The following is a 12,853-nucleotide window of genomic DNA, read 5'->3' as shown; positions in this document are numbered from 1 at the left end:
CCCGCTCTGTCTGGAAGTACAACAAGACACCCGGTTAGATCAAACCTAACACACCTCCGCCACAAAGCTACCGCTAGCTGCCGCCGGACGATTGTCACTTGAGGGGAGACCCCCTCCCCACCACACACAGCCTATCCTAGGAGTGCCTGTTTTTCTATCCTCATTATTTAACAGTGTGTGCCGATTACTCAAAGCGATATGGGCAGGCCCTGGTAAATATAGCGTTGCTGTAGTGTTAACTTTTTATAAAGGTAATGCTCAGGTTGCCTGCAGTGTTCTAAAATTACTCTGTGGCCAGGGCCCCCTGCTTTATCGCTTTCTATAGTTTTAAAGTAGTTTGAAGCTTGAATAACATAAAATAACATAATATAATGTTATTTATGTTATTTCCCACGTGAAGAACGCCTGTAAACCTTGCAGTATTGAAACTCAGTGAACAAGGCATCTTAGACAAGCTGAAAAACAAATGGTGGTACGATAAGGGGGAATGTGGAGCCAAGGACTCCGGGAGTAAGGTCAGTCGCTGAAGGTCTTTTTGTACTGATTAGCAATCACATTTTGAACCACTGTTTATTTTCTACCCCCAAACGGCTTTCCTTCCCAACACACACCCGCCCCTACACAGTGGGACCCCTTTATAACACCAGCGCTAAAGGCACTAGGCGGGCGGCTCCTAGCAGCGGACACCTGCCACAGGGCATCCACCATTGACCTAGACCAGAGGAGCTCGTGTTGACCTTGGAACGCAATCTGGCCCACCGCACTTCCAAAGCTGTGAAAAGACTGAGCTGTGTTATAAGGGGGTTTTACTGTATTTCACATTTCGAAAGTTCCAAGAGAAAACCAACCTAATAGCCACAACCCAAAAAAAAAGATCCAGTTGTGACAGTACTTTCTCTTAACCTCTTACAGTGTCAGAGACTTTTTGTAGTTGTAAATACCTTTGGTTATTCGTACATTATGTCAATCCTATGTGGTAACAGTCAAAGAAATAAATAACCAAGACTGGTCTCTGTAAGCAGAATGGTTAGCCTCCTCCCAGCTGCTGTTGTATTGAGGTCAGCATCTATTTGGATTTCCAATATCATTAAGTCTGTCACACTTCTCTCTTCCAAAGGTGTCATTTGAATCTCTGTACGCAATATTTTTTAAATTTAGTCGCATGCTCCTTAAGGGTATACATTGTCAGGATGACATCACATTGATAAGCATGAAACACTCTTCCCCGCCTCCTTCCTGCCCCCCGTTGCTCCCCTAAGAAAGTTCTTTTTAGTTTCGATTTTTGCCTTGCCTTTTTTTGAACTAATATTGTGGTATCAGTTAATTCATTTCATGAAATGCCACTCATTTCCCCTGTGCAGTGAACCATTTTGCTACTGGTTTTCCACATCTCAGGACAGGGAATTCTGTGAAACTTACATATGTGGAACTGGAAACTGTTCTTGTTGCTATGATCTAAAGCGGGTTATGTCCAAGGACACTTTCCCCCCATCAACTCCTGCACACAAAGAACAAATTTTAGGGCAGAGGGAGGATTGCCGGACCGGGTCCGTTTCCTAGTGGACCGTGGAGCATCCTTGCAGAGAGTGTGGCCTTATCCTTAAGGCAATGATCCATTGTTTCATAAGTGACAGAAATTCCCACTTCTCTAGTTACCTGTCATTCGCCCTAGAAGAGTGACTATTTGCAAGGTTGGTGTAGGCAAGAGGTTCACACATACCCCTCTCCCCAACCATGCAGTTCAATTCCAATTGGCCTTCTTCTTAAAGTGAACAAGTACGGCACTGGCTCCTGTAACAATAGAATCAGGATGTGGTCATATCATCTCTCCATTTAATCCTTTAAATGATACCAGGACTAGCAGAGCCAGTGTTGAGTGTCAGCTATGGCCGTTATCTGCTACATTATCTGTGTTACCATGTCAATAAAATATTCAATTCACAATTTGGGTATTCCATTCAATGGCATTCAGCAGCAAAATGGTTACATTCCCTCTAAAAAGACTACAAAGTGCTATTTTATTTTATTTTTGTCAAAGAAAGGCTCCCGGCCCTTGGTGTGTCCTACCTCAAGGTAGGGCTCAAGACACCAACTTTTTTCTTTCCGTATTTCAGCAGTTCAGTTTTTGCTTTTTCATACAGGCAGATAGTCAGATTTGCACAGCTCGACCTGAAAGTCACTGACCGGCTTCCTCAAATTTTTCCCCCTATTTTAAATAGAAAACAGAGAAGCATAGTGTTTGGTTTGGTTTGGTTTGGTTTCATTTTTTTTTTTTAATTATTCACTACATTCCCTGGAGTAAAGCTAAAAATGAGCTGGATTTTTTTTTAATCAGCCTGATAGAAAATCTTTCTGATTTGTATGGAGCCAATTCAGAATTCTGTGGGTCCTCCTGACAGTTTTCCTTCAACTCTCAGGAAGATGGAAGGGAGACAGTTCTTCGTGCTGTGCCCTTGTTCCAGCAGCGCAAAGACTTGCTGCCCTGAGGATGCGAACTCAGCAACCAGTCCCCAAAGGGAGCCATCTCTCTGCCACCAGAGGAAAGGGGAGAGTTAAGCCCTTTTAAGCAAACCCTTGCTAAGTAACTCCCCAGATAAGAATATCAGGAACCTCTAATATTATCACCTAGTATCTTAAAGACAAATTGTTGACAAGTTTCTCACAGGGAGAACAAGGGAGAAAGGGGTGTTGCGGGCCAGAGAGGGGAAAGAGTGCTTCAAGTTCCCAAATGAAAAGAGTGTTCATTTCTAGAGATTATGTCACAGCTCGACTCTGGCAAATGGTGCTTTGAGGCTGGCAGGGGAATAAATTGTGCTTGTGTTTACACTTTTGCTCCCTTAGCCAAGGACTGTTTTATTTAGTTGTTGACACCATTTTGAGGTACCAAAGGAATTAAGGAGTCAAAGTAAATGAACAGCTAGGTGAGGGCCCCAACCGTCAACAGAGGCACAATCTACCATCTTGCAGGCCATTGTAAAACATCAGCCAGTTGCCAGAGTTGAGTCATAACACTTACTTACATCAATGTTGAGTTATTTTACAACTTAGAACTATCCTATATTGTTGTCATGTATTGTGATGTCCCATTGCTTGTGTTTCCTCAAGAACTAATCGCGTTGTTCATTTCTCTTAGGACAAGACCAGCGCTCTGAGCCTGAGCAATGTGGCAGGCGTTTTCTATATACTTGTCGGAGGTCTGGGGCTGGCCATGATGGTGGCCTTGATAGAATTCTGTTACAAATCACGGGCAGAGTCCAAACGCATGAAACTCACAAAGAACACCCAAAACTTTAAGCCTGCTCCTGCCACCAACACTCAAAATTACGCTACATACAGAGAAGGCTACAACGTGTATGGAACAGAGAGTGTTAAGATCTAGGGGTACGATCAAGGTCTAGTAAACTAATCAGCCTTACGTACTATATGTTAATCTCCCTCTCTTCTCTCTCTCTCTCTCTCTCTCTTTGTTTTTTCACTTGGGTTTCTTGTTTCAAGTATTGTCTATCCTTTGCAACCATTTGATTCTTTGAGAAAAATGGTTGTGCTTTCTTGTCAGGCAGCACTGCTTTTCTAATAGCACCATCATAATTGTACTGTGGTGTGTGACCCAAAAGGAGAAGAAATTCTCTAGAGCAGCGCTGTTCAATGGGAATGTTTGTGAACCGCATATGTGAACCCCATGTGTGATCTGAAGTGCTCTAGTTGCCACATTTTCAAAAGTAACACAAATGAAATTAATTTAATGCTACATTTTCTTTAACTCAGTATATGCAAGATCTCATTTCAACATGTTCTCAATATCAAAAGTGAATGAGATAGTTTACATTATTTTCTTCATGCTACATCTTAGGAATCTGGGGTGTATTTTACCCTTCTGCTACATCTAAACTCGTACTAGCCACCTGTCGACTATTCAGTGGTTGCATGTGGCTGCCATATTGGACAGTGCAATTCTAGAGAAAGCAGCAGCTCTGGAACTGCTGGTAGAGTGAGGAATGGGAGCAGGGCACTGCCACCTTGACAAATGCAATGCTTCTATAAGGACACGGTGGTTCTCTTAAGACTAAGCCTGAGACCATTTCTTTAATCTTTGAGTTCCTTTGTTATCCCCTTCTTGGAACTGATATACAGGTAAGTGTCTCCCAAAGGACAGTCTAGGCTCCCTGCTGTTGGCTGCCCCAAATCCATACTTAGATAAACCTGACTCAAGCCACCTTGACTCCAGCAGCTACAGCCAAACCCCCACCCCTACCCTCACCAATAGCTCAGGCGTGTTCAAAGGCAAGCTTGAAGTGGGCTAATTTGTCCGATCTGGGAGTGTTTAAAAGAATATAGTCTCGTTACCTTCCAGTGCATCTGTCATCGCTAACACACCTATCTGAAGGGGAACAGAACAATTAGCAACTCCACAGCCCTCATTCTAGGTGGGAGATGTTTTACCTCACGAGTCAAAGTCAATACAAATTCCTGGAATGCACTTGAGTTTCTACAAATGCAGTATTTGCATTTTGATCTCCTTGTACTTCACACTGTCCAACTAAATTCAACCCCCTTTTAAATAATATTTCATGTACATGAATCATGTGTCTTCACCATGGAAAGCATTATCTTGTTTGGTGAAGTTGCTGGTTGTTCTCTCCTGCTGCAGACTGCAACCCTTTGCCACAACATGGACTATCTCACCCACTGAGTGTTCCTATTGCACCGCTAAACATACAGTACATAGATCCATCTGTAATTAGCATTGTTTGCATGCAAGTGTTTCATGTTCCTGTGTGCTTACAGTATTTTACTCTTGAGTAGGTTATATACACCCATTACAATTCAGGGCACATGATTTGCTTTTTCAGACAGTAGAACATGGGTGATTTCAGCTTGCCTTAATTATCTCAAATTCTGAAATACTGGCATCCAAAAAAAGAATACATCTGAAATCGGCATAACAGTTTTCCAAGTGCTCTCACATCTTTTGCCTCATTTGAGGCAATGGGTCACGAAGTGTTTTTCCTTTCAGGTAACTTAGACCCAGTCACACTGAGTGACTTGCTCAAGGCAACACAATTAGGTAGTGGCCATTCTGGGACTAGAACCCAGCCCCCCTTCCTCCCATAGCTGGACTCTCTTTGCTACACCATTCTGCCTCTAACCATCCATGGCCTGGTGGCTTCCAGGAACTTTGAAATCCCAGCGGGATCCCTCCAAATGGAAAGCAGATCCTGAGTTTATGTCTCACTTGTTTATGAAAAAAGGCATATGCCTCGCTTCTTAAGCATTGCACATGAGGTTGTATAGTCAATCTTTTCCTGGTTTCCCCAAAAAGAATCTTTCTGGGACAGCTATCAGGACTCAGGGTCACACAACCTCCATTCTATTATCAACCTCTTTATTATCAACTTCTTTATTATTGACCATTCTATCCAGGAGTCTAGGTCTCTACTCCTCAACTACCACAGCCTCGGTCTCTTGTTAAAGCCCCAGAGCAGTGCTTCTTAAACATCAGTGTATGTTGTGAACCATGTGGGGAGTTTATAAAAATGCCGATTCGGATTGAGTAGGTCTGGGGAGCTAACTGAGAGTCTCCATCTCTCATAGTCTCCCAGGCCATGTTGCTGCTGCTGGTCCAGGGAATAGTAAGATACTACAGAAAATGATCTCAGGGCATGTAACTCAGGGAAGGAAGAGAAAGAGGGAGGGAGGAAGGGACAGAAGGAAGGGCAGAGGGGGAAGAACAGAAAGAGGAAGAGAGAGAAATAGAGGAGGGGTAAGAAAGAGAAGGTTAAGGTCCGCAAGCCTCTGGACAGAATGTTGCAGTCCTCATGTGGAGACCCAGAAATGAAATTGCCACAGCTTCTGGCTCCCTGGTTTTCCTTTAGTCATCTTGGTTGATCCATTTTGTGAGGCAAAATTCAGGCTAAATGAGGCACAGATCACATTTTAATAGACATCAATGCCAATGTGGTTATGGCCCAGTTAGCTAGCACCTTGGCAACTATCCTAGGATGAAAAGAAAATCTGGGGAAAGCCTCAGTGAACAAATCTGTCCTCTGAGTCTTTGTGAAGTCTCCAGACTAAGAAGGAAAAGCCTCAGAGGATGCCAGAAAAATCCTTCCATGTATCAGTCCAAGAGGCACAAAACAAGCTGAGCAGGAAATAGAAAACTCTCTGCTGTTCTCAGCCAGTTTGGTCACATAATATTGGTTAAGTGAAAGCTGAGCCTTTTATCTGTTCATCTTTTAATTCCCACCAAGTTCTGGAAGGTCTCCTAATGGCTTCACATTTGTTACCTAGTCATTAGGCTTCCAGTTCTCTGAATTGACCTAGATCTGTCATGGCCTATGAGGGGGCACAGAGATCAAGAGGCACCCTAAGATTTTACTTTTATTGCTAATTATCAGAGCCAGCCTTAGGAGTTTGGGGTACCAGTAATTCTTCAGGAAAACTGACCCCAGGGAATATCACCTGCAAAAATATGACCCAGGTGAAACCTGGTTAACAAAGAGCATCCTTGAAAGAAGAGGAAGTCATCTCTCCCACTGTGTGGGTGAGATAGGACTATTAGACTTGTGGGAACACGTGCATCAGTCTCAGATCCTGCACCCACTAGGGAGAAGGCAGCCTCCCAACTATCTGCTGGCTCTCTGGGTTACTGACCAACTACTAGAAGGGTGGTTCCCAAGCTCGCCTTGGCAGGTGACTGACCGCTCAGTGTTCCAGATTCACTGCACCCTAGGGTTGGCTCTGCTAATTGTCTTAAGGGAATCTTCCCAATTTCCCCATTGCCGTCAAGAACTACTTCTAGCTTCTCTGGTTTCTTCAACAATGTTTTTGAAATGCTTCTCATTTTCAAGACCTCAAGATGCCTGAAGTTAAGGGAAAAGATTTGCATTTTTCCTCTAAGACAGTTCTGTTTCATCTTCCCAGAAACTGTTAACTCTGTTCGTGCAGCCCATTTTCAAAATGATCAATTTTCCTTCTGCAGCCCATATGCATGGGACATTATTGCTGGGGAAATCATTGGCTCAGGAGAAAAGCAATGGTTCCCTTGGTTTAGAGGGAAAGGATGTAAGATGGGTATGAGCTTGAAGAGGAGGCAGGAAAGTGCCCTGCAGGCTTCAGAGTCAGGGCCAAATGAATGCCTTGCACAAGTTAATACCTCCTACAGGTGGGCAGCATCAGAATCCCAATCAGGCCTGTAATGGCCAGGCAAAGACCTCATGGATGCCAAACCCCTTCATGAATACCACCGTTCTGACCTCTTTCTAGAGTATGCTGCACCTTTAAAGCCCATGTGCTATTTTCAGATTGGAATAATCAAGGTTGTAGGTACTAAGAGGGACAAGCTGTCAACTTTCCAGCAATCAATGGCAAATTTTCTTCTCGCAGTCAAATGAATTTCAATCGAACAAGCCACACAGAACACTGTTTATCCTCTGTCTTAGGTAAACAGTCCCGTCACAGGTTCTGCAATCAGAATACAGCCCTCAGGTTAGCTGTCCTGAATATTTCTGTATGTATTCTACCAAGACTTCCTAGTCTATCTGCATCCTAAGTAATCAACGCCTGAAGTTAGACTTTATGCAACATCCATGTAATCTTTAGTACAAGGCACAGTAGAGAAAGAAGCTAATTTAACCTATTGCAAAGCACTTGTACCAGGAGAGAGAATTTAAACAGATTTGTTGCCTAAAGCCAGTCAAACCTGGTGCAGCCGCAGAGATGCCAGTCTGAGAAAACACAGTTCTCGTCCGAGATAGACCGAGGCATAAGAAACTTGGAAATTCCTAAGACAAAGCGCATTCACATGGAAACTTCCCCCCTTGCCTTTGCAGATCCTATCCCACTGGCGGCATGTGATGAGAGGAATCACCGAAAACGTGGCTGCTTCAAGGATCCTGAGCCAGATATCACTCTCCTTGGTGTCGGGTGTGACACGAATATTGCTGATGGTGCAATGACCTTTCAATAGGAAAAACTGATGTTTTTTTCCTTCAGTGCCTTATGGAACACTCTGAGACTCGCGACAATGCAAACCATCATTGAAATCTTTTTGCTTTGCTTGAAAAAAATTAAAATAAAACCAACAAAAAAAATGGACATGCAAGATTCCAGTATGTGAAAAAAAATCTTATTAAAAAAGTCAGTTCAACAAAAGCCATTCTTTGATACCACTGCTCAATAAACAAACACCATGTTCTTTAATATACACACACACACACACACACGCACACATACACATACACACTCACAAATTTTAAATTCCAGTTCAGCAAATAGGCCCATCTCAGTTAAAATAATTATTCCTCTTGATTAAAAAAAAAAAATTCTCTGACTCCCTGTGTTTGGGAAGACAGACTGGCATTTCTTCTAGGATCTGCTGACCAGATGTTTTTGGTAGTTCCTGTTGGTAGTGATGTTCTGTGCACCCTCTTTCCTTTCAACGTTGCTGAAATGTGTATATCTTTAGAATGTAAATGCAACACTTAAGAAAATTCAAACACTTTGGAAAAGGGACTAAACCGTGACTTCTCTGTGTTCTTGAAACGGTTTTGTGAAAATGCTTTGATAACTTCCCACTCGGTGAAGGGATTAACAGAGCTTTCGAAATTGACTTTTGTGTGTAGCAAGGGACGGGGCACTATCAGGCAAACCTCTTGGTGCTTTCCTAAAATGGATCCCGGGGCTCTCCAAGAAGCCTGGAACTGCAGCTCGCAGATCTGTTTTTCTTGCTTCAGTGTGCATTTTAAGTCAATATAGCTGAGTATTTAGCATTGAGGTGAGGGAAATGCTGCCTACACTCCCAAATGTGTTTAGAGTATCTTTCTCAGAAACAACACTGTGTTTAGCTCTGCTTTCTCTGCTAAGTATGCCTTTCAAGTGTACACCTTGGAGACAGGACCGCGTCGCAAGGCGGGCCAGTGGGTTCAGACCACAGTTCTCAGTCCGACTTTACTCTTGCTAGGTCTGTCTTCCCAGCTGTTGCCTGTTACTGCCCGTGGCTCTCCGTCAGACTGCATGTGTCCTTTTCTAGTTTGCAAAGACTAAAATGCATTCCCAAACCTACTGCTAAACCAAGGGCCTCAGCATCACTCCTAGGTCCTTGCTCGGAGCAGTCTCTCTACTGGCTCTCTCAGAAGATCGCTCCACTGCTCCACGGTCTATCAAGTAACTAATTGCGTACCTGCCGTTGGCATTATCAGAACAGTCAGAGGAAATAGTCTCCGCTCACTAATTACCTCCTATATAATGACGTATGCTTTCTGTAGTTCAGTAGTTTGCTCTCATCAGTGATGTGCATTGGGAAGTTTCCAGACTGTAAAAACTAGGAACTCGAATTCATTTCCCAAGTGTGACCTTTAGATGCTTAGCCGACTCGCTGCCCATTTGCTCCTGTCTTCAGAAAAAGAAGGAAGAAGTCTCGTTCCAATGAAACGTTTCCAGGAAAGTGTAATATAAACTTTCATTCCAAAAATCGTGTCATCAGCGAATAACTCACCTGTCAAATTTTAAATGGTATTGAACAAACAAAAAGAAAGCTGTTGTGTTTTTGTTCTGTTTTGTTTTCATGAACCTGTGATTTTCAACTTCTGAATGCTATGATGTCCAGAGCAGGAAGCTGACGCCGCGCAAATGTGAAGTTGTATAAAACGAATCAACCAGAACTACACACAAATGTTTTCATAGGCGCTGTATAAAGAGAAATGTATGTTTATTGACTCCAATCAGTTTTTCAGAGGAAACTTCACTGGGAATGAAGAGGCGGGTAAATTGGTTTGTTATTTTTTAAAAACTTGCATGTTTAAAAAAAATTGATTGCTTCAAATTTCTGCTACTAACTTCAAGCTATGGGAGTTTGGCAGTAGTCACTTGAGGATTTTCTTTTCCAGTTCTTTTCTTTTCGTTGTTAAAGCTGTACTTCAGTGAACAGAAAAATTGCCAAGCAAACTAATGGCCGTAAAAGCGTAAATTGCATGTGTGGGCATAAATTACGGAGCCTCATTGCCATGAGGTATTGTACAAAGTTTTAATACATTTTGTAAATAAAATTGTAAAGAAAGAACTCCATGTCTGTGCTTTGACTGTTTAAAATTTACTCGGATGCAGGCACCAAGATGTTATTGTTCATTAATTTACTTCCCACCAGAACCTTTGCCAATGATGTGACAGTCACCTTGTGGGTGATTCTCATAAAGGATGACACCGCCCCTGCCTGACACTCAGCTGCAACCACACACAGTTAGGCTCAGAGCCCTGGACCTAAACAGCAGTGTGCAACCCAGACTTTGGGTTAGATTTGTCGGGATGGTGTCTGCAAGCAGCAAGAAGCAGGACTTCGTTGATAGGAAATTTTGACTTCAAGGCCTTCCGTTCCCCTTCTTTGTCTCCTCCACCCTTTGGGACCCCCTCCTCAGAGGCCTTGACCCTAACCATGGTCTCCCACCTCCCATCTCCAGATCTGACCTCCCAGCAAAGTGCCCAAACTAAGAACTGATGTTCTTCAATAACACTTCCAATTGCTCGCTCACATCATCACAAAATATGTGTTCCGGTGCTCTTAGGTAACTGGCTATGTTTTGTATTGCTGTCTGAATTTCTGAGAGTAACTGCAAGTTCCATTGGGAAAAACAAAAAAAACAAAAAAACCTTCATTCCACCCAGTGTCACTGATCTACAGTGTAGAGAAAAGTAACAAACTCAGGAATGTACTGGTTTTACAATGGTTCTGTGAGAGAACTGAAAGGCCGTGGATCTAGTCTGATTGGTAGATTCCGAACGTGGAATATAGTTTTATCCAATACATACAGCAAGTGTTTACATATAGGCCAACTTTATATTCTGATCCCCATAGAAAACGGGGATAATGATAGAAGGGATCATTGGCAGCTGAGCCAGGAAAGAAGAAAGGGGCATTTAAGATGCTACAGACAGAAAGGAAGGAAGCTATCAGGGGTCGTGGACTTTGGAACAGGGAGCCCGAGGCCTTGGAAACACAAAACTCAGAGTGGAAAAGGAAAGTTCTCAGAAGGTTCTCAAGGGTATACTGATGTAAACACACTAGGTTAATTTGGTTGGGAGGCCTCGGCAGATTACTCCCATCTTCACCGTCCTCAGAAATGGTGACAGGTTGGCCAACCATCATGCTTATGGCTCTTCGGCTGCTTTCTTTTTTTTTTTTTTCAATTTATTTTTTTTCAGAAAAACAGTATTCATTATTTTTTCACCACACCCAGTGCTCCATGCAATCCGTGCCCTCTATAATACCCACCACCTGGTACCCCAACCTCCCACCGCCCACCCCTTCAAAACCCTCAGATTGTTTTTCAGAGTCCATAGTCTCTCATGGTTCACCTCCCCTTCCAATTTACCCCAACTCCCTTCTCCTCTCTAACACCCCTTGTCCTCCATGATATTTGTTATGCTCCACAAATAAGTGAAACCATATGATAATTGACTCTCTCTTCGGCTGCTTTCTTATCTTCAGTTAGGAAACCCACAGCAGTCCCACCAGCAGAGAACTGAGTCCCTACGGGGCACACTCAGTGACCAGATTGGAGTGGTGTTTCCTTAAAAGGGGGCTGATTAAATCGGTTCAAGTACCAAATGATGTCCCCAGATCTTTCAAAATAATAGATGTCTCTTTTAATGGGAACTTCCAGTTGCTTACCCTGAAGGAAAAGCCACTCTCAGATGCTATGGCAGAGGATGATAGAGTACAATTTGAGTTTCAGGTGGGGTTTGGGTGGTTTTTTTCCCTCCTCCTTGGTGGGATGGAGAAGTCAAAGAATACAAGTTGATTTCTCAAGTCAGACTGCAGGTAGCTATGTATCTTACTTACACATCGGGTCAGACTTACCAACCAGGTCTACAGAAAGATCTTGAGCTTCAAAACCCCCCAAGCACAAAATGAAAATGCCCCCTGGTCCCCGCCTTGGTTTCCTTGCCTGTGAAGAGTCACAACTGATTGCATCGTAAGATCTTCCAATGGGAAGGACAAACATACTCAAGGAAAACTTGGTAGGTTCAGGCAAGAACTGTAAATCACCTGCGTGATATTGGGTGGGGAGAAAGGGTTAACTGTGACTTGGGGAGATGAACCTAGAGAAGGAGAACACATTGAGAAGCAAGGAGCAGAACCATTACTCCTCAAAATGCAGACTCCTATGGGGCACCTGTGTGGCTCCGTTGGTTAAGCATCTGTCTTTGGCTCAGGTCGTAATCCCAGGGTCCTGGAGTCAAGCCTCTCATCAGGCTCCCTGCTCAGTGGGAGCTTCTCCCTCTGCCCCTCACCCCACTCATGCTCTCATACTCTCTCTACGATTATAGGATGAAAGCAGCCACAGATGATATGAAAATAAGTAAATAAAGCCTTTTTTTAAAAATGTAGACTCTGTGAAGCAGAAGATAGTGTAACATGCTGTCTCAGAAGGGCCACGGGCCAATTACATCACCAAAACTTCCTATCAGTTGGAACCAGAGCCAGTTATTCAGCTACTCTGGGCCCTACCCCTTCACTCTCATCCTCACCCCATTGGACTGGGCTTTGGGGAACCAGTTTATTGCCAGATGACTTGGCAGATAGGACACTCAGCAGCAATATATCTGCATTCAGCTGTAGACACACACAGAAATTGTCATCCCAACAGGAAGTCTCTTTTGAATCTGGAGCCACTAGAGAGACTGACAGTTTCATCCCTATCTGGACTTGGAAGAGAGTGAAGAGTGTCGTGGTGAGTTAATACAACTTGCCTCTAGAACTGAAAGTCAAAGAATGGGGTGCTAGGAAACATCCTGCACATCTAAGACTAGGAGTCGTAGATGAGACATTAATATTAAGTGAAGACGTGGGGCACACATT

The 12,853-nt window shown here is 43.4% G+C and overlaps 1 protein-coding gene across 1 annotated transcript in view; it reads left to right on the top strand.

Moving 5' to 3' along the window:
• LOC132006668 (glutamate receptor 3-like) overlaps positions 1–10,036 on the top strand; it is a 24,674-nt gene extending 14,638 nt beyond the window's left edge. Inside the window, exons 2-4 of the mRNA XM_059384588.1 lie at positions 401–515; positions 3,134–3,381; positions 7,830–10,036. Of these exons, the coding sequence (XP_059240571.1) occupies positions 401–515; positions 3,134–3,379 (361 nt within the window). The 3' untranslated portion in view covers positions 3,380–3,381; positions 7,830–10,036. The remainder of the gene's footprint in view (positions 1–400; positions 516–3,133; positions 3,382–7,829) is intronic.
• The last annotated feature ends 2,817 nt before the right edge of the window (positions 10,037–12,853 follow it).

This window comes from Mustela nigripes, chromosome X (genome assembly GCF_022355385.1).
Source record: "Mustela nigripes isolate SB6536 chromosome X, MUSNIG.SB6536, whole genome shotgun sequence".
Lineage (NCBI taxonomy): Eukaryota > Metazoa > Chordata > Mammalia > Carnivora > Mustelidae > Mustela > Mustela nigripes.
This window is presented reverse-complemented; position numbering and strand designations above follow the sequence as displayed.